Source organism: Ailuropoda melanoleuca, chromosome 3 (genome assembly GCF_002007445.2).
Source record: "Ailuropoda melanoleuca isolate Jingjing chromosome 3, ASM200744v2, whole genome shotgun sequence".
In the NCBI taxonomy this organism is placed as follows: domain Eukaryota; kingdom Metazoa; phylum Chordata; class Mammalia; order Carnivora; family Ursidae; genus Ailuropoda; species Ailuropoda melanoleuca.
In genome coordinates, this window is record NC_048220.1 from 67,240,238 (window position 1) to 67,266,092 (window position 25,855).

Genomic DNA, 25,855 nt, shown 5'->3' on the forward strand with positions numbered 1-25,855 from the left:
CATCAAGGGGAGATGAGTAGTTGGAGTATCAACCAACTGGCTAAAACAAAAACGAAAACAAAACAAAACAAAAAAAAACCCAGGTTGACTTCAAGCAGGGACACTGAAGTACTAGACTTCACTAAGGGTTTCCATTTATTAACATTTCGGAGGGAACGCCTGCTGCTGGAATGAATCTTTATGGTGGCTTTAATAATAAAGCAGCAACAAGCAAGGGAAAATGGCCATAAATGGATGGCGGCTCAGTGTTTATCAGCAGAGAAATGATGATTCAGAGCTGGCATGTTGAGTTAAAATACAAGCTCTCTACAGCTCTACAACTGACCTTAACAATAAATCGTATCATTTATTGCCAGAAGGGTATGTTCATGTTATTTAACATTAAAAACAAGCACATATGTGTTTTTGTAGAAAGGAGGTTTTGTTAGTGGATGTTTGACGATGTCGCTAATGACTAAATGATGTACAGAAGAAAAATTTCACCTAAAAGCTCTATCAATTTTAAGATGTTTGGAACGGCATTAGAAGGGAGAAAGTGTGCATGTGTGTGTCTATGTTTTTATTTTCCTCCTAGCATTGACTATTAGCCAAGAAAAAAATCATTTGGGAGTTTGACTAACCACTGTGGGTTTTTTTGTTTGTTTGGTTTTGGTTTGTTTGTTTGTTTTTACATTTCTAACGCTTGCTACCAGTGTGCAAATTCTTATACCAGGATATAACTATACATCTCTACTAGAATCAAAGGTCAAGGGCATACATTAAGATACACTATTGTTCTTTATTTAAAAAAAAAATTCACTGCTTTACTCACAGAACTCAGATTCCAGTGAAGGTCAAAATCTGGTTTTATATGCTAAACAATTTGGAAATGATGAATGATAGTCTCTCTTCCCTCCCAGTCTCACTCTAGCACTTTGTAGATTTTTGATCTAGAAATGCTCAAGGATTTTGATAAACCAGCATCACTCTCCTCCTTTCCATAAAAAGCCTTCCTTCTGACCCCAGACACTGCTACAGTGTGCAAGATCATTCTAATTCACCCCTCTAGTTGTCCCCTCTTCCCAGGGGACAACCAGTCCAAGCAATCCCAGAAACTAGCTGGTTTTGTTTGTTTGTTTGTTTTACTGTGGTCACCATTCCCATGTCAACCGGCAATCAGAAAATAACCTCTCAACAAGCTTTCCTGACCAAGGAGCCACAGAGCCATTCCAAGTCAAGTCTAGGCAGGGGCCGTGAGCACTGGGATTATTTAAATGCGCTCCGGAGCCCTCCCCACACACGTGTGTGCTTTTGCTGAGCAATTCCTTGAAAATTACAGATGACAATATCCATGTTCAACTTAAGCAGGCTGCTCTTTTTTCCCCTTCTCCCTTCCTCCAAAGTGCAGCCCAATTTGTAATACTCAAGATAGGACAAATTTTTGCCCTTCAAAACCAGTTGTCACTGCCGTTATCTTCACGAGAGCTATCATGTTCCAGACAAGCTGAATAATTTTTTTTTTGTTCCTGGCAGAAAAATATTTGACCCAGCTCTGGACAAAAGCGAAGAGGATTTATAGCCCTCTCTCCTTCTTTGCAACATGCAGTGGCATTGTTAGGATGATAAACAGCATTGTCCAATTTTCTGGACTCAAACACTTCAACTCCCTTTTTAACTGTCTGTGAAAACAGTGTCATGTCTACATTTCCCCATCCCCTGGTACCCAAGTGCTGGGAAAGATAATTACCTTGTCATCTTTGTCATCTTCTTCTTCCTCGTCCTCCAGCATGTCCTCCACTACCTGCAGACAGAAACAGAAGTCATTCTCGTGCTCTTAAAGGAGAGAATTTTGTTCTGTCATTTTGAACCTTTTGGAAATGAAAACTTTATTAACATTTGAAACAGACGCACAGAGAGGCAATGTTTGATCTACAGATAGGGATGAGGAAAACGCGATGTTTTTAATTGATTAAAACCAGGGAACTGAATCCCAGTCGGGGGAACCGTATTTGTGTGAAATGTTCTGTGACAACCTAAAGAATCCGCAATGCGCATAAGGTAAACTAACATTAATTTGAGAGATGCTTTAAATCAGGAGATTTCCTTTTTACCTGCTTCACTGTCTGTATTAATCAGACACATTAAGTTCAGAATCAGATAACTAAGCAGAAAACAGCTCTGTTATTTCTAATTCACTTCTCATCAAACTCTAAGGTAAAGTACAATACCTTTTCATTGATTTATGTTGCTGGTCTATGGCATGAAGCTAATAGCTTTCATGGCTCAACTTTTACTTATTTTTAATTTTTTTTAAAGATTTTATTTATTTATTTCACAGAGAGAGAGAGCCAGTAAGAGAGGGAACACAGGCAGGGGGAGTGGGAGAGGAAGAAGCAGGCCCCTAGCAGAGAAGCCTGATGTGGGGCTCGATCCCAGAATGCTGGGATCACGCCCTGAGCCAAAGGCAGACGCTTAACGACTGCGCCACCCAGGCGCCCCTTATTTTTAATTTTTTTATTGCATATATTTGATGCGTAACATTGGCTAAGTTTAAAGTACACCACGTGTTACTTGAATGCATTTATATATTGTATTATGATTGCTAATGTGGCAATATTTACCATGTTACATAATTACTGTACACTATTATTGTCTATGTTCATTACACTGTACATCAGAGCTCTGTGGCTTATTTACTACCTGTCATGTGTTTGTACCTTAGACACCATCAGTGCTATCCCTGCCCTCCATCCCCAGGTAACCACCATTTTACAATCTTTTTTTTTTTCATAGGTTTAACTTTTTTAGAATCCACAAATAAATGATACCACATGGTACTACACTTACTGACTTATCTTGCTTTTAATGTACTCAAAGTCCATCCATGTTGTCACAAAAGGGATGCTATTTTCCTTTCCTGTAACTGAGTAACATTCCCTGTGTATATGTACCACATCCTTTTCACCCATCCATCCACTGATGGGTGTTTGGGCTGTTTCCATATATTGGCTTTTGTGAATAATGCTGTGGCAAACATGGGAGTGCAGATAACTTTTGGATATCCTGTTTTCATTGGTATGTACCCAGAAGTGTAATTGTTGGATCATACAGCAGATCTACCTTTTTTTTGTTTTTTTGAGGAAACTCCTTATTGCTCTCCATAGTGTTTGGACCAATATACATTCCCACCAACGATGTATATGGTTCTCTATTCACCATATGCTCCACAGCACTTACTGTCTCTACCTGATGACAGCCGCTGTAACAGACATTAGCTAACTCAGTGGTCCACTGATACAGAGGTGATACGGCGTTGTGGTTTTCAATTGTGTTTCCTTGATATTAGTGAGGTTAAGCATCTTTTCATCTATCTCTTGGCCTTTTTGACGTCCTCTTTAGAAAATTGTTTAGTTCTTCTGCTTATTTTTAAATTGGATTGGTTTCTTGTTAGGGAGTTGACTGAGTTCTTTAGATATTTTGGATAATAACCCCATATCTGACATATGGTTTGCAAAAATTTTCTCCCCCTCTGTAGGTTGTCTTTTTATTAATTGTTTGTTTTGCTGTGCAGAAGCTTTTGAGTTTGATGTAGTCCCATTTGTTAATTTTTCCTTTTGTCATTTGTGGTTTTGGTGTCATCGAGCCTCCAGATTTAATTCTTGCGTATAAATGTCAACTTTTGACTATCTCTGTATTACTTTTCAATTTTGGTGAATTACTGGAAACTCTCATTTTAAATCTGATTTTATACAAGGGTTATATTATGAGAATGGACACTGAAAGAAAATTAGAAATGTATTCAATAATCAAATATATATAATATGTATATATAATCCAGGTAGGTGGGTAGACAAGAATGTATTTTTTAATGACTCCTAGTTTACTTCAGCATTATGGAATAGTCATTTTGGATTTGCTCAATCATTTACCCTTTCCTTGATTAACATGTAACTGTGGCATTACAAATGGGACATCACTCTGTTTCAGGTGTTTTATTATGGTTTTATATACCTACACACACACACACACACACACACACACACACACACACACACACACACACATTCTCTCTCTCCATGGAAACCAAAAATTTAAAAACTTTGGGGAGGGTTGCTGTTCAGTTAAGTGCCACCTTCTGATTACATTCATGGCACTTCATATAATTTCTAATTCTTGTGGTGCTTTTCTTTTTTATCCAGTCTGTACTTCTATTTCTGAATAAACTCGATAGAATCATGGTTATTAAATATTTTTAAATCTTTCTCCGAAAGCTCATAACTTTAAAAGACAGAGACAGCGAGTGCTTCTTTCATGTGGCTTATGATACAGACAGGAATATGTTATGAGTGAAAACTTCAATAGCTAAGACTGTATTATGCAAAGAGCTACAAAAACTGAGATAACATGTTGGGACTCTCAGTGATCTAATAATTGTTCTGAAATATTCTAAAAGCATTAGTTGATTTAAAAGAATAGCCCAAATGCAAACCTCCATTTCTCATAAACCAATATATAACCCAAAGCATCTGACAACCTGTGAGATTGTTCCTAATTTAATGTCATACTTTAAATCTTCTATTACATGGTAGAATTTTGTGGTCTTTCCTCTGGACATTTGGCATTTCGAAAGAACCATGGTAGCACAATGTGCTGTTTCCAATATCTGGTGAAAGTTTACACTTATTTTGAAGACATATAAAGCAATTCAGCCTCAGCAAGAAAGAAGGACTTTTAACATTCTAACTATATTCAGCAACTCTGTAAGCATTTATTGTGAAGCCCCTTGGCCAAGAAACACAGTGCTAGGTACTGCGGGAATACAAAGATGAATAACACAGACATTTCATCTATACTCATGTCAGCCCTCTAGAGGTTTATAATTCAGTAGAATTTAAATGGAGACTATAAGCTAATCTTTCATGTTGACTTTTAATTTCCTGAAATTTTAAGGTATTCAGAAGTATAGAGACAATAATAGTAACAATGTATAATCATGGTGCTATATGCCAGGCAATTCCAAACTGGGCTATTTTTGATGGAGGTTTAAATGCGAGAAACAGCCTCAGTATTTCAGTACATTGTATTTCTTCCAAAGAATTCACCTAACACAGCAAGTAGCTGAAACAGAACTCAAACCCAGACAATGGGACAACACAAAATCAGCTCTCACCCCCTGCCCAGCTCTTGGGTAGGGGTGGGGGGAAGAATTCACCTAGCTCTCCTAAGTTTTGTTTAAATGATTACAATTTAGTATCTTTAATAAAATGATCGATTTAGATTAAGTGATTTTTTTAGGTTGGTCATTATGATCCATTTTAGTTTTCAGTAAAAGCTGTATATAGTGGAGGTATAAAACAGGATGATCTGGTTAAGTAGCGTTTTACTAAAATTACCCACGCAAACTCATTTATCAAATATGTCAAGGAAAAAGTAATACTACAAGTATACTTTTACTCCTGTGCATAAACTCAAACAATGTTTTTGGTAGTAATTATTAAAAATGTATTACATGCCTCTCCTCTTCAGTACTTACGATCATAGTGCAGGTGCTGGGAATTAAGAATGGTGTTGGGTTTTGTCTAGCAGATTGTCAGATGCTAATAGGTGTTCCAGAAATATTTGTTGATAGAATGAACAGATGAAAGCATCATCTATTCTTCATAGGCCTCAACAGGCTTTTACGTAAAAGAACTGAACTAGCTCCCAGACCTGAACTAGCTTTTCTGGAAAGATGTATACTTAATCAGTGATGCCGACTAATAAAAGCAAATATTCAAAATGCCTTCCCAATCGGCCCGGAAACAGAAAGCATACACATTTAACCTTTAAGATTTGGAGATTTCTACTACCTTCAAGTTAATTTTTAAAAATTCAAAATATTATCTAAACATAAGCCAATAGCTTAATTTACACATTTTCCAAATCAGCTGCAGATCTTATGTTCAAGAAAGACTCAAAGAGGTCTACAGAATCAAGCTCTTCATTTGCAAAACCCAAACTGTTCTCACCCTGCACAAGTGGGTAATTGGCTACGCACAATTGCTCTACAAATGTGCAGCGAGAACCACCCAATACAACCATTTGCTCTTACATTTGGCAGAAAAGTGTTGTGTTAGCGAGAGGCCTTTGTGTTGTGTTTTAGCGCTCTAGCGAGGGCTTTTCCCCTCCTCCAGTGCCTTTTTAATGTTAGATCATAAACATCTACAAGTGAGGATTTATAATACAGACGCTTTCCTACAGATGCCTTTAAGCTGCTTCAGGATGTGTCCCACTATTACATTTTGCTCAGGTGAAGTTTAAGGCGCCTTGGAAACTGAAGATAATAGCACCTATCCCACAGTGTTGACTGAGGACCCAATGAAATAATGTATTTTAAGTACTTAGCACAGTTCTTGTATCGAAGTAAGTGTTCAAAAAGGTTAACTATTAGTGAAAAGAAAAATAACATCAATTTAATGATATTTTATTTTATTTTTTTTAAGATTTTATTTTATTATATTTATGCGACAGAGATAGAGACAGCCAGCGAGAGATGGAACACAAGCAGGGGGAGTGGGAGAGGAAGAAGCAGGCTCATAGGGGAGGAGCCTGATATGGGGCTCGATCCCATAACGCCAGGATCACGCCCTGAGCCGAAGGCAGACGCTTAACCGCAGTTTTATTTTAAACATTATTTTTTTAAAAGATTTTATTTACTTATTTGTCAGAGAGAAAGAGAGAGCACAAGCGGGGGTAGTGGCAGACAGAGAGAGAGAGAGGGAGGAGCGGGGTCATGACCTGAGCAGAAGGCAGACGTTTAACTGACTGAGCCACCCAGGTGCCTCTCAACATTAATTTTTAAAAATTAAGTTATGTATATTTTTTGTCCTGGGCAAACTAGTCAGTGTTCTTTATCACATATGAAATTCCAATTCATGTTTCGCAGACACTAAGAAACACATAAAGGGACACAGGTAGAGGTGAGGATCAAAACTGTCCCTTAAAATGATAATGCTTCCACTAATTTTCATGCTTTAACGGACCAATGAAATGGACAGCTGCTAAGGCAAGAATGTCTCAGAGGAAGGGCTGTGCTTGAAGACATGAGCCCTGGCCAAATACAATGAGTACAGTAACTGCAACCTGAGGTTTTAAAAACAAACTGTACACATCACCAAAGTGCATTTAATGACTGCACAAAACTGCAACCTTTCCCAGAGAACTCAAGTAACACCTACATTTAGAAAGAGTGTGGCAGAATTTAACACTTAACAAAGGAAAACAAAATAAAGGAGTCTCAAATTCCAGCTCTTTCCTCTTCAAATAAAACCACATAAGGACTACATAGTTCTGTTTTCAAGTATATGAAGTCCAGTTGCCCAAACATTTGTCAACAATAATTTAATAACAACACATATGCAGGATTTCCTTGAGAAAAAAAAATGAGCGTTGAAAAAAATGCATGTGTTAGAAAAGATATTTTTCCAAAGTTTCTTTTTTCTTTTTTCTTTCCCTTTTCTTGAAGGGGGATCTCTCAGTTCGGCTCTAGAATTCTCTTTCCAAATTATGCTTTCTGATACCCTGCTTGAAAGCAAGTAGTATTAATCAAACAAAGGAAGGGCACTAGGGAAATCAGAAAGATGTAATGCAAGCAGTTAAAACTGACATGACCTTCTGTAATGTCGCTCGTCACAGACTTATATGCCACACACCAGAGCAAGGTCTTGGAAGAAACTGATTCTTGGTACTATTCCTTGAATGTAATACTAATAAAGATGACATTTTTAAAAACACACGTAGACAGCCCCAAATGCAGCATGCCACCTACATTACAGCCAAAGAATAAGCAGATAACATTATTTTAATGAGCGTAATATTTCTTCTTTCATATTCCGTATTTGTTGAGCATTTGTCATTAACATATAAAATATAATATGTGGCTGTACTTTTTAAAAATCCATTTTCAAATGGGGCAAAACTGCATCTGTATATTATACAGTTGCACAGGAGCTCTTTTCATATTATGACTTTTAATTATAATTCAACACAACTGAAACACTTTAGGATTTGCAAGGAAATAAAATTTTACTTGGCTGAAAATATTAATAATGGTGTCGGTAATCTGAATACAAGTACGACATCTTTAATACTCCTGCCCCAGACAATGATGTATAAGGGAGGGGACAAGAGGATGCAGAAAAGGAAGACCAAGACAGTGAAGAGATGAGAAAAAGTGGATTCAGGTAAACTTCATTGTTAAAGTCATCGTGGGGCAGTGAATACTAATTACAATGCCAAGTTAAAGGGTGTGTTTTAAAACAAAAGTGACCAAAGGGGGTTAAAAGGTCCACCAATAATTCTTAAAACAATTTGTATTTTGATTTGCCCAGGAATAAAGTCCTCCACTTACTTACTACTCTTCAAAGAAAAAGAAACCAAAAGAATCTTGGTTATATCACCCTTGTAAGGTAAGTATTGCGAACCACAAAGCCAAACACTCCCCAAGTCAAAGCTGACACAAACTAGTTTCTTTCCTATGTTTACTTTTTTCCTTGGAAATAATCTTTGAATTAAATAGATGTTTTGCTATGTTCAGAATGAATAGTTGCACAATTCAAATTGCTTTACTCAAACACGGTCTATAAAAAAGCAACACATTTAAATTAAAGAAGAAATCACTGCTGTCCAGATGTGCAACTGCATGTTAAAAAATTAAAGAAAGAAAATTGTCACAAAAGAAAGAAGTTTCATATTTAATTTCATATTCATAGAACATCCAAATGTGTACAGATGCTTATATTTGGACACATTACAAACTAAATGCCTATTTCCACCCTAGAGATACAGAGGAATTTGGAGAGAGCGGTATTCTTCAACATGGTCTGGAGTTCATTTATACCATTCTGTGTCTGCAGAAACCGAGCAGAGCATGCATTTGTGTGCCAATGAATTTATTACATGTGTAAATATCATATGAAATTACTGGAAGCCTATGGATGGAGAAGATGCATATAAACACTCAGACTCTTTCAGATCACCGAAAAGTACCAGAGTTGACCTCTGGTCAACCAAAGTCAGCTAAAGACTTTTGCGGTCAGTAAGATCATTATAGGTGCACTTCTGCTGTCATTTTTGCAACAGCACATCTGCTTCTCACAAAATTTTTGAGAAGGAACTTTTGCAAAATAAACGGCATAATTAAGCTGTACGTATAATTTTCTCCACGTCTGGAAGAATAATAAGACTCATAAACAGGTCTGGGATATCCTGTTTCATCCAGTATATCTCAAAAGGAACTGGATGTATGATGGCTGCTTAGTTTGATTCGTGCTATTAAAGATTTGACCTTGGAGTATTTCAGCTACAGTAGTCATCAAGATAACTGAACCACTAGATGTAATAATAATTAGTGTGATAGGCTTGCCAGTGAGGTTGAATATATTGCGATACAAAAGAAGGCAGACTAAAAAGAAAAGCGTTATTACTTACTGCTAAAAGACTTCCTGATTTTTACAGAGACACTCAAATACAATTATTTCTTCTTGCAGAATGCATTTCCTTGGCTCATTCTGGGAAGTGCCACGTTGTAATTGAGTCTGATTCTTAATAGGAAATGTGGCTTTAATGTGGCTATCAGATGACTTTTGATGCATGCCACTGATTACATACAGCCTGTATTCCGCATCATCAACAACAACGTTCTTATTTGCAGTATAATATGCTTTGCTGTAAGGTGCAAGGGCAGTAAATTTACTTTACTGGCCAAGAAGATGTAACCTTTTATTTTTTTAAGTGTCAGCTTAATATGCAGAAAACCTCTTCCATTACGAAAGACTAAATATAATATAAATTCTATAATCAGTATAAGCATCTTAAATGAATTTCTTTTCATACTTCCTTTTGAGTATTCTTAAATGTCCATTCTTTTACTTACACAAAGCACTGGGAACAGAATTCTAGTGTTTATTTGAACTATGTCTCCATCTAAAGGCTTCACAATGTATTGTATTTTCGCTAGCAGGGAAAATTCTAAGCTTGGTGTCCTTAGGATATCGCATATTAATTTGACTGAGCAGGGAAAAATAGGTCAACTATTAACCTACAGTGTGCTTTTTAAATAATAATGCTTTTTTGAAACTATTCTTTTTGGTCAAGTTAGAAAAACAAAAGTATACAAAAAGCCAAAAAAAAAAAACCCCCCACAAAAAAACAAAACAAAACAAAACAAAAAACCCAAAATGGAGTTGTTTAATGTGCTTTGCAAAGTGAAATTAAAAGATAACTAGACTTCCACTAATGGATTTTATCAAATTTAGTATTTTCAAAGGAAAATATTTTTGTCCACGAAAAGTAAACAGATTTCAAATAAAGAAGAAAATTATATACTTAAGCCTCTTACAAAACCACATTTCCATTCCAGAACCACGAATTTGTTATTTTTTTAAAAAGGCACAATTTTAAATGTTTGAAATTCTGAAACAATCTTAGGAATTTTTATTTTTTAAGTATGTATGAAAAGTCCACATTATCTATTTAAAACATTTTCTGCAAAGCCAGAGGAGGGAGAGGTGTGACCTCTATGAGAGTACCATCCTCCAATCTTCTCAGAAACGTGCATTGCTCTAACCCCTGCAGACAGGCGTGGGAGCATGAAAGCTGCAATAGTCAAGCAGTTGCTTTTCAGGTAAGTGTATATTTTAGCACATGGAACAGAGGAAAATGCTACACTTTTGGGAACAACAGAATTTAGAAACAAAACAAAAAATCGTTTATATTGGAGCTCAACGTTAGCAAACCTTTGGACCATACTGCTCTGCTAGGTTTGATTCACTTTTCACAGAAATTCACAGCTACTCCCTATGTGAAGCAGTAGGTTGGAGATAATGGAAGGGCTGAGGGCAATCGGTGGACATTTGTAGAGAAAAATATTCTGACACTAATTTGACTTTCTTTTTCTTCTGTTCTTCTCGTGCCTAGAATATTTCGAGGCCTGAGAACATTATGTGAGAAAAATCTAAAAATAGACTGAGTTTTGAATGTCAAAAAATCATATAGTCCGAAAACTTTAGTTTTCTTCTTTATATCCCTTTTCTATAAATAATAATGATAAAATATTTTTTCTCTCTCTTTGTAAAGAATAATCACCTCACAAAAGAAAGCCCATGTGGGTTTAGACCTACATTTGAACTGGAAAGAATGTCTATGGTGAATGGTGAATTGCAGCATAAAAGCCTGAATGAAAAGAATGTTCACGAAACCTCACACAAAACCTCCGTAACCGTTTTATCACGAGCTTCCCACAATGTAACACAAGAGCTCTATATTCTAGGAAAAGCTTGCCTGGTCCACTTATCATTTCTGCTTTATGTAGTGTACTGTATGATTGCTAAATTAGTGCATAATGCATTTATAATATTTATAGTACCAACATTTAGTTAAATAACCTTTATGTAAGATTTATGTTGATTTTTTTTATTTCTCATTTAATGGCAAATTATGAAGAGCATGTTTCATAAAGATAATTCTCCATTTAAATTCATCAGTCCATTAAATATTAAAATTATGTTTCTGATGCAATCGAGAACAAATTTGTCCAGCTTCAGTGATTATTTGCACTCATAAAAATTAGGCTTGATTAATAAAATTTAAATGCTTGATTAAGTTGACATTTTCATGTTCTATTCTGATTTATTAAAATTAGTCCCCATGCCCAGGCCTGGTATGCTAGTGTAGGTTTACCTTTCTCCTTCTCTTAGTCGACATCCAGAGACAGGCTGTCAGGAAGGAGTACTGTGCTTTTGGTCTCAAAGATAGTTTCAGGAAAATGCCCTGTTCTTTGCTCAGAGTGCTGCCGGCTTTTGTCTTTATGCCTTGTGCCTGGTGGAGGTTTGTATTGCAATAAACAAGAAAAATGTTTCTTTCAAATATCTATTGATATGATCTGCAAAACAGCATTTATTTATGGTATTGCTGTAAAATTCAGTTACCAAGAAGCTTTCATCTGTAGAGGACTGGTCAAATTTTCATCTGCTTTTTTTTTTTCCCTGATAAAAATACCGTTTTTATTTTTGTGGGATTTCCATGCACATAGCAGGGGGATTACAGACACAGGAAATCTTTCTGTGGCAATGCCACTGTCTTTACCTACAAGCTTAAAACCAAGACTGATGGTCGTGGAAAACCATCCACTTCAAGAGCACTTACAAGGGAACTTTTCTTTTTTTTTTTTTTTTTATGTTTTTTTATTACATTACGTTAGTCACCATACAGTACATGCCTGGTTTCTGATGCAAGGTTCGATGATTCATTAGTTGCGTATAACACCCAGTGCACCATGCAACACGTGCCCTCCTTACTACCCATCACCGGTCTATACCATTCCCCCATCCTCCTCCCCTCCGAAGCCCTCAGTTTGTTTCTCAGAGTCCATAGTCTCCCATGCTTCACTCCCCCTTCTGATTACCCCCCCCTTTCTTTATCCCTTTCTTCCCCTACCGATCTTCCTAGTTCTTATGTTCCATAGATGGAGAGAAATCATATGATAATTGTCTTTCTCTGCTTGACTTATTTCACTTAGCATTATCTCCTCCAGTGCCGTCCATGTTGCAGCAAATGTTGAGAATTCGTTCTTTCTGATAGCTGAGTAATATTCCATTGTATATATGGACCACAGCTTCTTAATCCAGTCATCTGTTGAAGGGCATCTCGGCTCCTTCCATGATTTGGCTATTGTGGATAATGCTGCTATGAGCATTGGGGTGCATATGGCCCTTCTCTTCACTACATCTGTATCTTTGGGGTAAATAGTACGTAGTGCAATGGCTGGGTCATAGGGTAGTTCAATTTTTAACTTTTTAAGGGACCTCCACACTGTTTTCCAGAGTGGCTGTACCAACTTGCATTCCCACCAACAATGTAGGAGGGATCCCCTTTCTCCACATCCTCTCCAACAATTGTTGTTTCTTGCCTTGTCTATCTTTGCCATTCTAACTGGCGTAAGGTGGTATCTCAGTGTGGTTTTGATTTGAATTTCCCTGATGGCTAATGATTTTGAACATTTTTTCATGTGTCTGTTAGCCATTTGTATGTCTTCATTGGAAAAGTGTCTGTTCATATCTTCTGCCCATTTTATGATTTGTTTATTTGTTTCTCGTGTATTGAGTTTGAGAAGTTCTTTGTAGATCTTGGATACCAGTCCTTTATCTGTGGTGTCCTTTGCAAATATATTCTCCCATTCCGTGGGCTGTCTCTTAGTTTTTTTGACTGTTTCCTTGGCTGTGCAGAAGCTCTTTATCCTGATAAAGTCCCATAAGTTCANGTTCATTTTATCTTTTGTTTCTCTTGCCTTTGGAGATGTGTCATGAAAAAGGTTGCTTTGGCCAATGTCGTAGACGTTGTTGCCTATGTCGTCCTCCAGGATTTTGATGGATTCCTGTCTCACATCAAGGTCTTTCATCCAGTTGGAGTTTATCTTTGTATATGATGTGAGAGAGTGGTCAAGTTTCATTCTTTTGCATGTAGCTGTCCAATTTTCCCAGCACCATTTATTGAAGAGACTGTCTTTTTTCCACCGGATGTTTTTTCCTGCTTTATCAAAGATTAGTTGCCCAAAGAGCCGAGGGTCCATTTCTGGGTTCTCTATTCTGTTCCATTGGTCGATGTGTCTGTTTTTGTGCCAGTACCATGCTGTCTTTGTGATCACAGCTTTGTAGTACAGCTCGAAATCCGGCATTGTGATGCCCCCAGCTTTGTTTTTCCTTTTCAACAGTTACAAGGGAACTTTTCAAAAAAGGAAGTGACGTGTTTAAACCCTCACTGTACCCACACTGGTTTGTCCTGTTTTCTACAGGGGCAGGTGCCTAGCTGTCATCTACCGAGCCCGCACTGTATGCTTAACACAGTATGTTGTCTCTTTAATCGCCACAAAACCTCAGCAAGGTGGGTATTATCCCTGTCTTATTGGTGAGGAAACTGAGGCTCAGGGGAACGAATAAATATGCATGGCTAACAAGAGGAAGGTCTGGAATTAAATCCCAGGTCTTCCTAATTTCAAAGTTTGGGTTTTTAACCTCTACCAACTGGAAATGAGTCGTGGTAACAGTCATTTTTAAGATGTTTTTGAGGCTTGCCATTGGAGTGTAACTCACTTGGAAACTTTTAGATGAACTGACTTTCTCTCATTTAGCATGCTAATGGAATATTTGGTTATTTTTTTAAACAAATGATATGATATGATAGTTATTTTTTTCTTGCATGATAGAATAAATTCAGTACCAAATGACAGGAAATGCCCTTGAAGGCATATTTTAGTTTGGTTACCTACATGTACCATTACAGTTCTATGTAAAAGACGGTGGAAAGACTTTAAAGTTGCACGCTCTTGATAAACGTATATCACATAACACTAAAAAAAAAAAAATGAATACAAAACTCTCAGAGTTACTGGATCCCTATCAGAGTTCTGATTTACAAACATTTTCCACAAGCAGATAAAGACATACCATTTGGTTTCTACTTTTAGTTTGTTAATTGAGGTCTTGTACTTTCTTATCACCTTTCTGAACCAGGAATAAAAAAATCTCCATAAATATCACAGGAAACCCTGTGCCAACACCATTCATTATGAAGGGCATAATGCTCAGGACTAGTAATGCAAACTAGTCATGGGGTCATGAGTCAGCCACAAGGAGCTTCTGTTGGCCCTATATCCTACCTCCCTCGCCATAAAGTTTGAAAGAATTTCGGCTAGCTACAAGGAGAATGCAAAATCATTCAGAAAGAACAAATAAGTTATCACTAAAAATAGTGAGAGTAAGAATAACACAGCCACCCTGAGAACTGAGACCAAAATTGTGAGTACCCTTTTTTCCTCCTCTTCTCCATCTCCCTCTTCAATTATAGAAATGACAAAATTATGGGGGCAGACCTTTTGGAAGAATGGAGACAATTAAACCATTTGGTTGACATACAGGTAAATGCTTGGGTTGGATACTTTGGAGATCATCTACGTGACGAATTCTTTGGATACAAGGGAGGCTTTGAAGGGATTTTAGGAAGTTGGTTTTTCAAGGAGTTTCTGGGGCTACAGGGATCACCTGGGGCCCAAATAAGAGAAAATGAGTTATATACGGGGGCAAGACCTTCAGGTTTCTTTCAAGGTTGCCAAGATAGTTCATTTAGTGGAAAAGGAGCTAGATTTCAGGGCAGACAACCTCTAGAAGAATAGAGCTCACCTCTTTACCTTGATATAGTCTCACATGTATCTTTGGAGGCTCTGAGCAAGTTGGAAAGGACTTAGGCAAATAGGAGAGTAATTGTAACCATCATGTATGGTGGCTACCACTAACTTTAAATTCTGTCTTTCTTCAGTCCTCACAGATCCAAAGCAAGAAGTGTGCCCTCCAGTGCAGAGGGTCTTTAGTAAATTGACTTTTACAAATAGAAATGTTTTCCTTTACATCTTTCTCTATATGAACAGACATGTCACGTACAGGTGACACTCATCTTCTACTGTTCTGCAATTTTATCTTTCCAATTTGAAGTTTAGCCACAGTCTGAGAAGAGAGTAAAGAGATAGCCAATAAACTGAAGAAGCATGAAAGGCACACACGGAGTTATGGAGTGAAAGGGACAGGCTGAAGGATGGAACGAGAGCAGTGGTCACAGATAAACAGACCCCCTTTCTTTACTACGCAGCACATGCACAGACGTCTGGGGTGATCTGAACGTCTTTTGGTTGCACACCCGGCATATCACGTACACACGTCTCTTACTGCACCTATTATATTCATGCCCTCGATTCAGTTGTTTGTTTCCCTCACTAGACTACAAACTGTCCTGGACAAGGATCCTGTCTTTTTTTTTTTTTTTTAAAGATTTTATTTATTTATTTGACAGAGAGAGACAGCTAGCGAGAGAGGGAACACAAGCAGGGGGAGTGGGAGAGGAAGAAGCAGGCTCACAGCGGAGGAGCCTGACGTGGGGCTCAAACCCATAATGCCAGGATCACGCCCTGAGCCGAAGGCAGACGCTTAACCGCTGTGCCACCCAGGCGCCCCACAAGGATCCTGTCTTAATCATCTCTGAACAACAGTTAGCACTGTGCTTGTAGACGTTCAATAGACTTTCACTGAATGGAAATAGTTATGTATAAAAATCAGACAATTTCTGACTTGGAAATAAAGATTAGGCTAAAATACTTGTTCATTCATCAAACATTTTTTTGAGCAACTACTACACTGCTATGTCTGAGACATCTTGTTCCGTGCTGGGATTAAATACACAAATGCAGGTACAATGAGAACAGTTTTAGGCTGGTAACGAAGACCCACAGTGAGGTTACTATCACAATACAGTGAGAGGGATATGGGGTCTCAGAGAGGCGAGATTATCTACCCTCTGAGGGTATGTGTCGGCAGGGGTAGGCTGGTGGTAGGGGGCAAGAGTGGGAGGGAAGTCAGAGATGGCTCTCCAGAGAAAATGATAAAAATGCTAGGTGGTTACCCAGGAATATATACATAAAATATTAAAATTTTACTGGGTGGCAAATTAGTATTAATTTAAGTAAACCAAAAATACTCAAAATGCGCACAAACTCTGACACAGAAATTCTCCTACAACGATTGCCTCAAAGGGCATTACCAGAGACCTGACCAAAGATTTGGTCAAAAGATTTATCTACAGCATTATCTGAGATGGCAACAGTCTCTGAAACACGTCTAATACGATGGTTTGAGGAAAAATTAAGTAGTCACATGGTGAAAACTGTGCAGTCACTAAAAATCATGTGGTTTCCCAGTGATTTAAGGGAAACTTCTAGATAGTGCTGATATAAAAAGTAGGTGTACTAACAGTACGCTTAATGTGATCCAATTTTCATAAAAAACAAAATATGCCTGACAAAAAATACACATTTACTTCAGTAAATTTATTTTTTGAGAAAAGAATAGAAGGCATAGAGAAAATGTACCACTATCTGGGAAGCCACAAACACCCTCTGCTCCGGATATTGCTGCTCCCAGCGCAGCTACCAGCCGGGCCACCCTCAGCCCGGGTCTCCCACAGCCACCATCCCTCAAAGCTTCCCTCTCCCCAAGGGGGAAGGCGGCGGCGGGGCGGCTGAGGCTGCTGCTCCTTCCCCTGCCCGCCCCGCCCCCGCCTCACCGCCCCCTGGTGGCGGTGGTGAGGCCTTGACCTCCAGGGCCAGGACACCCCCTGCTCCTCCTGAAGGCCATCAAGGACCCCCACGAGTTGGCGGTGCAGCTAGAGGAGGAGCCTCGGAGGCCTCCCCAGAGTGAGGGGGCTGCGGAGCCGCCATATGTCACACTTGCACGTCAAGCCCTTCCTGTGCGGCTCGTCGGGCAAGCGCTTCAGGAGCCGCAGCCACCTGTCACGGCACCGCACCACACACTGTGCCAGCCCGCACGGCCGTCCCCCGGCAGCGCACGTGCCTTTCAGGTCAACTCGGAGCTGGCCCAGCGTGTGTGCTTCTACGAAGTTGGAGGCCTGGCCTGCGCGGCCCCTCCCTGGGCCACCATGTCTGCCCCACACAAACTGACTGGCTCTGCAGAGGTTACCAGCTTATCCTGGACCTCAGTTTCCACATCTGTATGATGAGAAAGGCATCATTCCTTCCTTCCCTGTCTCTTACTGTGCTATCCAGACCAAGTGTTGGCCCTTTCAGGGCCTGCTGAAAGGCTGCCCGAAGAAGGAGAGGACAGGGATGAACGCTGGCCTAGGAACAAGGTAGAACTGGGTTCTGGTCCAGCCTTGCTGTGTGAGTCTTTGCAAGTGGCATAACCTTGGTTTCCTGCTCTCCCAAGCGGTGAACAGCTGTTTCACGGTCAAAGAGAGGACGAAAGAGCAGTGGCACCCTCTGGTTCATTTTTGTGACTCCTCCTGCTTCGACCCAGTACCCTCACCTATTGTTCAATAAATATTCTGTCCTTGAAAACAAAACAAAAAAAAAAACATACAAATAAACAAGTCTGCTGGAATACAGGAGAGGTAAAGCTGAATCTATCCATGGTTTGGGTGGGACCTGCTCACAAGGCAGTCTTCTATACCATGCTTGAAGAGGTTGGAGAAAGACCAAAGTAACCAATCAGAACAGACCACCTTCTTAAAGCTCTTGGGGTAAAAAACAAACAAACAAACAAACAAACAAACAAAACAAAACCAAGGTGTAGCTGATAAAGTTTCCAGATAAATGCAGAACATCTAGTTACACTGGAATTTCAGATAAATAATGAGTATTATTTTAGGATAAACATCTCTATTTATTTGAAATTCCAATTTAACTAGGCCTCTGTATCTCTACTTGCTACATCTGGCAAACCTAAATTGGGGTGAATTTAGAGAGCTTTAGGGGCTGGAGTTTGAGAGAAATCTGCAGGGTAGAAGGCCTTTTCATCCACCAAGACTAAGGTAAATAGCATGGCGGTCAGGGTGGTTTTCCCCATTTGAGCAGTGGGGAAAAATTGTGGTATCTGTTGGTTAATGTCCAGAGCCTGATGAGGTGATGATCATTGATGTCTGGGGACATCAATCTACACAGTGAGTGATTATCTGGCACAGCTAAGCAGTTGGTGAACAGCTTCGAGAGGAGTCATAGGGGATGAACTTTCCTACTGACATCTGATTGGCTGTTGGTTTCTACTTTTTTTTTTTTTTTTTTTTTTTTTTTTTTATGGCAGTGACGGTGTTAGAAAACGAAAGGTCTGGTTCTTTTCATGGTCCTTCTCAGATTTTTGCAAGCTGGTGACCTTCTGAAAAAATTGAGAAAATTGCTGTTGAAACAAGCAGGAAGAAGAAAAAAGTGATCATCCATTTTTAGATGTGTTTACAGGCTGTATGACTCAGTGCTGCTTCTGTTAAGAGCAAGTATGTGGTCTTTTTTGGTACTGAGATGCAAACAGAGGAGGCTTGTGGTCTATGCTACTTTCCGTGAATGATCAAGTACTGAAGTAGAGAAAGTCTAACTGTACATTCAAAGTGCTTTGCTTATGGAGTCCTCTCTTCTCCGCTCCACTTTGGCCAGCCTCTAGATTCTGTTAGCAGTATTTCGCTTGTTCAATATTCTACTTATTCAAATAGTGCACCATGGACTTCTTTGAAACTAGCTGAGAAAATGATAAATCTATTCAATTCACAGGAACTCAAGTCAAACAAGCAGATGTTTCTTGGCTGGCTTGTATTTGGTGGGCCATCCCAAGTTGTCCCATCACCAGCATTTCTAGCAGCAAAGAACATTCTACCCTCGTAAGTTTTGTTTCTAGAAATAAGTACTCTGGGCTTAACTGGAACAGATCCAACAACAATATCCAGTACCATTCTAACGGGGATAGCAGAATCGAGGGCTCTGCCATTTGAGGAAGTGAACAAAACATTTCAGTATTTACTAAAGTATTTTAGCAAGGCAGACTTTGGCTCAATTTGTGTCACAGTCAGATCATGAATCAGAGAATGATTTCATTGATTTACCCTACTCTTCAGTCTTTTAATGCCTCCATTGATTAGGCAAGTGAGATTGCTATGTGGGAGGAATATCATGACAGTGAAACTGAATGTTCTTTTAAAGTGTAATTTAAAAACACCTCTTGAATAATTTTTGTATGTCAAAAATATTCAAAGACTTTTTTCATTAATGTGAAGGATTCTCAGCTTTGGTTTACTCTTCCCATCCATGCTCACCTGGGTTGACTGAAGGTAGTCCTACAGGTCATGAACAATTTTGAAATCAGTGGGGTCACCTGGGATCAAATAGTGGCCCCATGCCCAATTCTTGAGAGGTCACTGGGAATCTCATAAGGATTTGGGGGATACCTGGGATTCCACATAAGGCTCTTGACACTTAGAAAGTAAGCCCTTGGGAAAGGCATGGCCAACCATATACCATGAAAACAGCCTGGGTTTCAGAAGAGGGAAGAGCTGGGTTTATATCCCACTTGGAGGCATGGAGCTCATTATTTATCTTCTTTGGTTTTGAATTTCCTCGTTTGTAAAATGATGATAAAACCATTACTTGATAAAGTCATTGTAAAGAATTAAAATAGATGATGTGTCTCAAAGGCTTAGCAGGATACCTGATACATAAAGTTGTTTAATGAGTATCTGTTCCAGTTCCCTGAAAGCAAGGAGGATACGGAGGATGGAAGTGGAGTGGGGGTAGTGAGGGTTTTCCATCAATAGGTGTGCTTGAAGGTGCAGTTAAAGCTATTGGCTCTTCTAAAACTCAAAGGAGAAACTTGCTCTAAAGGTGCCCAGGAAGACATGGGACGTATCAAAATACAGTCTCAAGAGTAATGCACTTGACCGGTGGTTAGAGGTACATACTTTAGGCCGATTGACAGACTCTAGTACCCATTCTGCTACTTTCTAACTGCATGCCTTTTCTAACCGTGTGCCTTTGGGTAAGCTATTGAACCTCTCTGGCCCTTTTCCTTGTTTGTATAGTAGTAATAATGACACCTGTCTCCTGGGGCGGGGGTACAAGAGACCACTGGTTTGCTCGGCCAACCCAGGTCTTTCCTCCTCTGAGACTTGCTTCCTTCCTCTCAAGGAAGGGCTCTTGCAGCGTGCTCATTCCACCCAAAGCATGTTCCCTTGCTTGCCACAGAGGAAGAGACGGGGCAGCCCTTGACTTAGGAGGACCCAACCCATTGGCTGGGCTGATAAAATCAGCTTCTCTCTCCTAGAGGTGAGAAGAAGGTCATGATGAGACAAAATGCCTAATGGGGTACCCAGGGTGTAATGAGGATTGAGTGGCTTTTAAATCCAAAGAAAGGCAACTTCCTGGCATCTACTCTTTAACTTGAAAAATTTCAGTCCACGGTAACTATAATGTGGATAGTTGGTACAAGCCTAATGGGCACTGTGGGGAGGGGGGAGTTTTCCTCAAGTTTTGGAGAGACAGCTCAAACCGAGACAAGTATGACATTGCTGTGTTTATAACCCCTTCATGCCAGAGACATTTCTCAATGAAGCACGTATTTATTAAAGTTTTTTTTTTTTTCCGTCCCCGGAAAAGCCTAACAATTCTCATGCCAGAAATTTTAATGTCATGGTGTGAGTGTAGGTAGATTCAGATGTAGGAGTGCTTATTTTTAACAAGTCCAATTGGGAAACAGCAGAGGTGAGATACCATTTCTGACCACGCCTCTTTCTCCTGTGCACCTCTGAGTCTCCAGCATTAGCCTCAGGACCGGCTGTTTCCTCACCCCGTTCTCAAAGTGTGCAGCTCATTAAATGCAGCATAACTTCCTCGGCAAGGATTACATCTCATTTCTCTCATTAAACCAGAACAGGCACCATGGTAGGGAAAAGGTGGGGTTTTAGCTCTTACGATCTTAAGTATCCAAGAAAGGACATGGTCTCTGTAATAAACAGCAAATACACCAAGAAATCCTTTCCTATTTTAGTCTTAATCTCAACTATCAACCCATATGGTGAAGACAGAATTTTTACCCATCTATGAACTTTTCATCTTTCACAGTGTTTTCTTTTGTCTTTCAACTTATGTCATGGAAATGTTATTCCTTTTTTTCTCTTGCTATACAAAGCTCAAGGTCAATTTGATTTGTTTTTCTTTTATCATTTTCATCCTAATTGAATGTTCTCAGCTGAATGTACAAATGATTTTTTTTTTCATGAGAGAAAATTTGCCTGCCCGCCCACCCTCCCTCCTTCTCTCACTCTTTTAAAAGAGGAAAGTTTCTGGAATCACGCAGTGGGGTGATTAATGCACTTCAGAGATTGCCTAAAGTTTTCACACATGTTGAAAGATTCTGCATGATTTTGGGGATAGCAATAAGGACTTAGGGCAAAATACCATTCCTCTGGTGCTATGCACTATGGAGTAGAGTCAATTAGACAAAGCATGGCAGCCCCTACCAATATTTTCCCTTGATTTACATATATATGTATGTATATGAATGCATAGGTATACGTATAGATGTGTAAGTGTATAATGTGTGTACATATGTATACATAGGTATATGTATAGACGTGTGTATAATCTGTAACCAGCAAGGTATAATCCAGGCTTGTTTTCAAAAGGAACAAGTTCAAATGCATAGCTAGGTATGGGAGAAAACACATAATTAGGCAAAATGAATTTAAGAGTTATATAAGGTCTCAACTGAGCCACTGCATAAAAAACTGAATGATGTGTTGTGATTGCTGCCCTGGTGTCTAGGAAGAACAGACTGTGTGGACAGTGTGTTTTGGGCAAATAAAAGGCAGTTACTGAGAGTTATGGAGTATAGCCTGTGTTCCATGAAACCTGGACTATAGACTGTTCCACATTGCGCTGTGCTGAGGAATCCAATGTCCATGGCTAAAGGGGAAGCTCTGTTAGACATGTGCCTAAAAGATCCGGTAAATAACAATTTTGGAACTATATTTTGAAGGAAAAAAGAGCAGTTGAGAAATTCACATAGTCTAACTTTTCAATAGTTATAAAAATTCTTAAAGAATCGTAAGCACAAGGGGATATATTATATGTTACTATTTCCCCTCTACAAGTGGACCTTTCCAGCCAAGGCAGGTATATTCTGGAGAAGATAACAAGCAAGTCTACAATTACAGAATTTTTCAGTATGAATACTCAAACCAATGACTAAATATTGACGATAAGCCGCCTCATAGGATTAAGAAGCTGAAACTAAATTACCACTTTTTCCTATTCGCAAATAATCTTATTTGCAAATTTGTCTCAAGGCAACTGAATGAAAAGTAGATATTCTTCTCTCTCGACAATCTCCCTGAAATAAATGGCACAAAAAAGCAATTGTCTGAGAGAGTCCCATTTTCTTAAAGAAAACATCCTGGATTAATTGACAAAAGTACCTATTAGTCCCCATGACACCAGTGCTTATGGCATTTGGGGCTTGTCTCTCAGTGTGCAATTTAAATATATATCCATAAAATCCTTACCAATAATAACTTCTTGTCTGTTGATACTGCCTAACCATTAAAATCTCTATTAACAATCTCATGTTGGGTTTGATAAACCTTACAAAAAATGTTTTCAACACTTCAGATTTGCAAGACACTTGTTAGATAAAGTGGCAAGTACAATGATGAATAAAGAGTCCCCTCCCTCAAATATACAATCACAAGAGAGGAATATATACAAATAAAATAGGAAAATAAACATGGTGTGTTGTTGGCAACATGTCATGTACTTGGTGGCTGTGCATCAGAATTTCTCTATTTTGATGATAAAATTATTCTGAAGAAGTATATTCAGCTTGTATTACCAATTGAAGTATATTTTGCTTGAGTTATTTATTAAATAATTAATTAATTAATTAAGAGACCGTGCTGTGCTTGTGCATGTGAGTAGGGGGAGGGGCAGAGGGCTAGGGAGAGAGAATCTTCAGCAGACTGAGCGCTGAGCATGGAATGCAATTCGGGGCTTGATCTTGGGACCTAGAGACCACAACCTGAGCCAAAATCAAGAGCTGGATGCCTAACTGAGCTACCCAGGCACCCCTGCTTGAGTTATTTAAAAGGGAAAAGGTTTATGTCACAAGTGTGTCTGTGCAAACATTATGATGCTACTATAATGAAATATTATATAATACTATTAAACTAATAATCAGATAACTTTGGTTCCTGCACCATTATGGACATGGTAGATGGCAAGAACTCCTGATTATAAATCAAATGTAGACCCTCAATGGCAAAAAAAACAAAAACAAAAACAAAAAAGTAATCTGATGAAGACAAATGGCAACCAAAAAGATTCTCACATTGACAAACCTTTACATTCTTCTCAATAGCTATGTATGAAGTTATCAAATTGCAAACATCCTATTTGGAGAAGGCACCTCCCTCCCATTCATTTATATATCAGAAAGGTTTTTGAAGTCGTATGTTCACCAAGGGTGTAGTGATTGAGATAATCTAAGGGGAATGAAAGTTGGCAGGAGAACAAGAGATATGCTTATAATGTGGCTAGCTTCTGCTTCTCGTTCTAAAACTCTTTTTGAGAGAGAAGTGGTCTTACAGATTCTAAAAACTTTCAAAAATGCCAGAGAGGGCAGGTGGGTTCAGTATAACTTTCCCTAGGTTAAATGAAGGCTCTTTATCCTCGAGCTGGTAATCCTGATACACCCCTGACACAAAGACAGATATTTGCGGTTGTTCATGAATGTTCATTGAATTAAGGTACTTCATGCACTTTTGCAGGCCAACAAATCATCAATTTTTCCTTCCTTCCAATGACAGACTACAGAGAAATGTCTTAAATAAAATGCATTCATTTGGTCTGATCATAAATAATTTTATGATATGTCTTAACTCAAGATTAAGACATAAAAACAAATAAGGAGAGTAAAAGAAATATTCATCTGAAATAACCCATTTATAATTAAAAGTCACAGCTCATTCTTTGGTATGCTTTTGATTTTAGTTCCCACCAAGATGAGTCATGTTAGAAATAGGTGAATATTTCCTCTTATGTTAGGACCAAAGAGTTGTTAGTTTTGAACGGATTAAAACTTTCCTCCAAACTCGAGTATTTATGAACAGAATCTCTGGTTTGTGAAAATAAATCAATGTTGATCTTGTCAGAGGGACAAGGAATAAGAACAAAAACACATACAAATAAGAAAGCAGAAACTTACTGTATCACGTTGCCTGTTATCTTTCCCTGATATTATCAAGAAGTAGTTCCATGTCAATAGTAACAACAAAACCAGTGGTATCATGTAGAGCTCAAAGTTCCAGACAACAAAAAGAAAGAGCTGGGGGAGAAGGAGAGAAAAAAAGATGAGTCAACTCTGACTTTCATTAAATGGACTCTCTTATCCATACCCCACTTCAAAAACACAAAACTAAATACTTCAGAATGGAAAGATTTATCTTGAAAACAAAGCCTCGAGAACTTGTTAGTCATTTTTCTAAAAGCATAACTGACCCCTGGAAAGTTACTGTTAGGATTTTTACTTTGTTTAATTTCTAGAAAGGAAAACTGATATCATTACACTGTCAACAAGGCAATTTTAATTTTTCTTGTCTGTGACATTATTGTCAGGTTGGACAAAATAAAGTTAGAAAAAAAAAAAAAAAGGCTGCCAAATGAGCTTCACTGCATTGTCAGACCTAGCTGGTCTATCTGCCTTAATGACAGAGAATGAATCACTGTTTAATATCATGGACTTTTTTTTTTTTTTTGAATCTCACAATGCAACTCGCATAATAGGCAGATGAAAATACCAAGTCTGCACCAGAGAGCCAAAGACCTCACATTACGAATAAAAGCACTGCTACCAATAAGTGTAAAAATAGGTTGGCTTAACATTTAGCATTACCATAGAAATCAAACAGCTATTTAAAAAATAGGATAGCTTTGTCAAAGGAAATTTTAAATGTCTATATATATTATCTTTGAAAACGACTGACTCTCTACATATACAAATTATTTTTTAATTACAAGATAAATACTATATTAACATTGCACCTAGCCTGGCAGGAGGAGCTATTCTAAGAGCATCTGCACTGTAAAATGAGCAGCGCTGTGTACAAAGTGTGACTTGCCCTCACCCTCCCATCCCCCCACTCTCTTACAATCCTGAAGAGATCATCTAAATTCTCTGGGTCTGTGGCTCCAGCTGCCACATAAGGCAATGTTAAGTCAGATGCTTTCCTGAAGGTACCGAGGAGCTGGATTCCATTCCTAAAGCTGACTAGCCCCATCACTCCCGGCACCACCCTCCCGTCAGTTTCTGCCTCTGTAAAATGGGGCTCAGAAGACTATTCACCTGACAGGCTGTGAGAATTAAAGAGCTGAAATGTGTTAAGAAGTTAACACACTCTTGGGGCGCCTGGGTGGCACAGCGGTTAAGCGTCTGCCTTCGGCTCAGGGCGTGATCCCGGCGTTACGGGATCG

General features: G+C 38.7%; 1 protein-coding gene across 16 annotated transcripts in view; it reads right to left on the reverse strand.

Annotated features, from left to right (window-relative positions):
• MCTP1 (multiple C2 and transmembrane domain containing 1) overlaps nt 1–25,855 on the reverse strand; it is a 508,366-nt gene that overhangs the window by 72,693 nt on the left and 409,818 nt on the right. For 12 of the 16 annotated variants that reach the window (XR_004624149.1, XM_034656510.1, XM_034656516.1 and 9 more), the window contains 2 exons: nt 24,591–24,710; nt 1,727–1,780 (listed from right to left, as the gene is read on the reverse strand). Coding sequence is in view for 14 of the 16 variants with exons in the window: in XM_034656510.1 (XP_034512401.1) it covers nt 1,727–1,780; nt 24,591–24,710 (174 nt within the window). In the remaining 2 variants the exon portion in view is untranslated. The remainder of the gene's footprint in view (nt 1–1,726; nt 1,781–24,590; nt 24,711–25,855) is intronic. The other 4 variants (XR_004624150.1, XM_034656519.1, XM_034656512.1 and 1 more) reach the window with 1 other exon arrangement.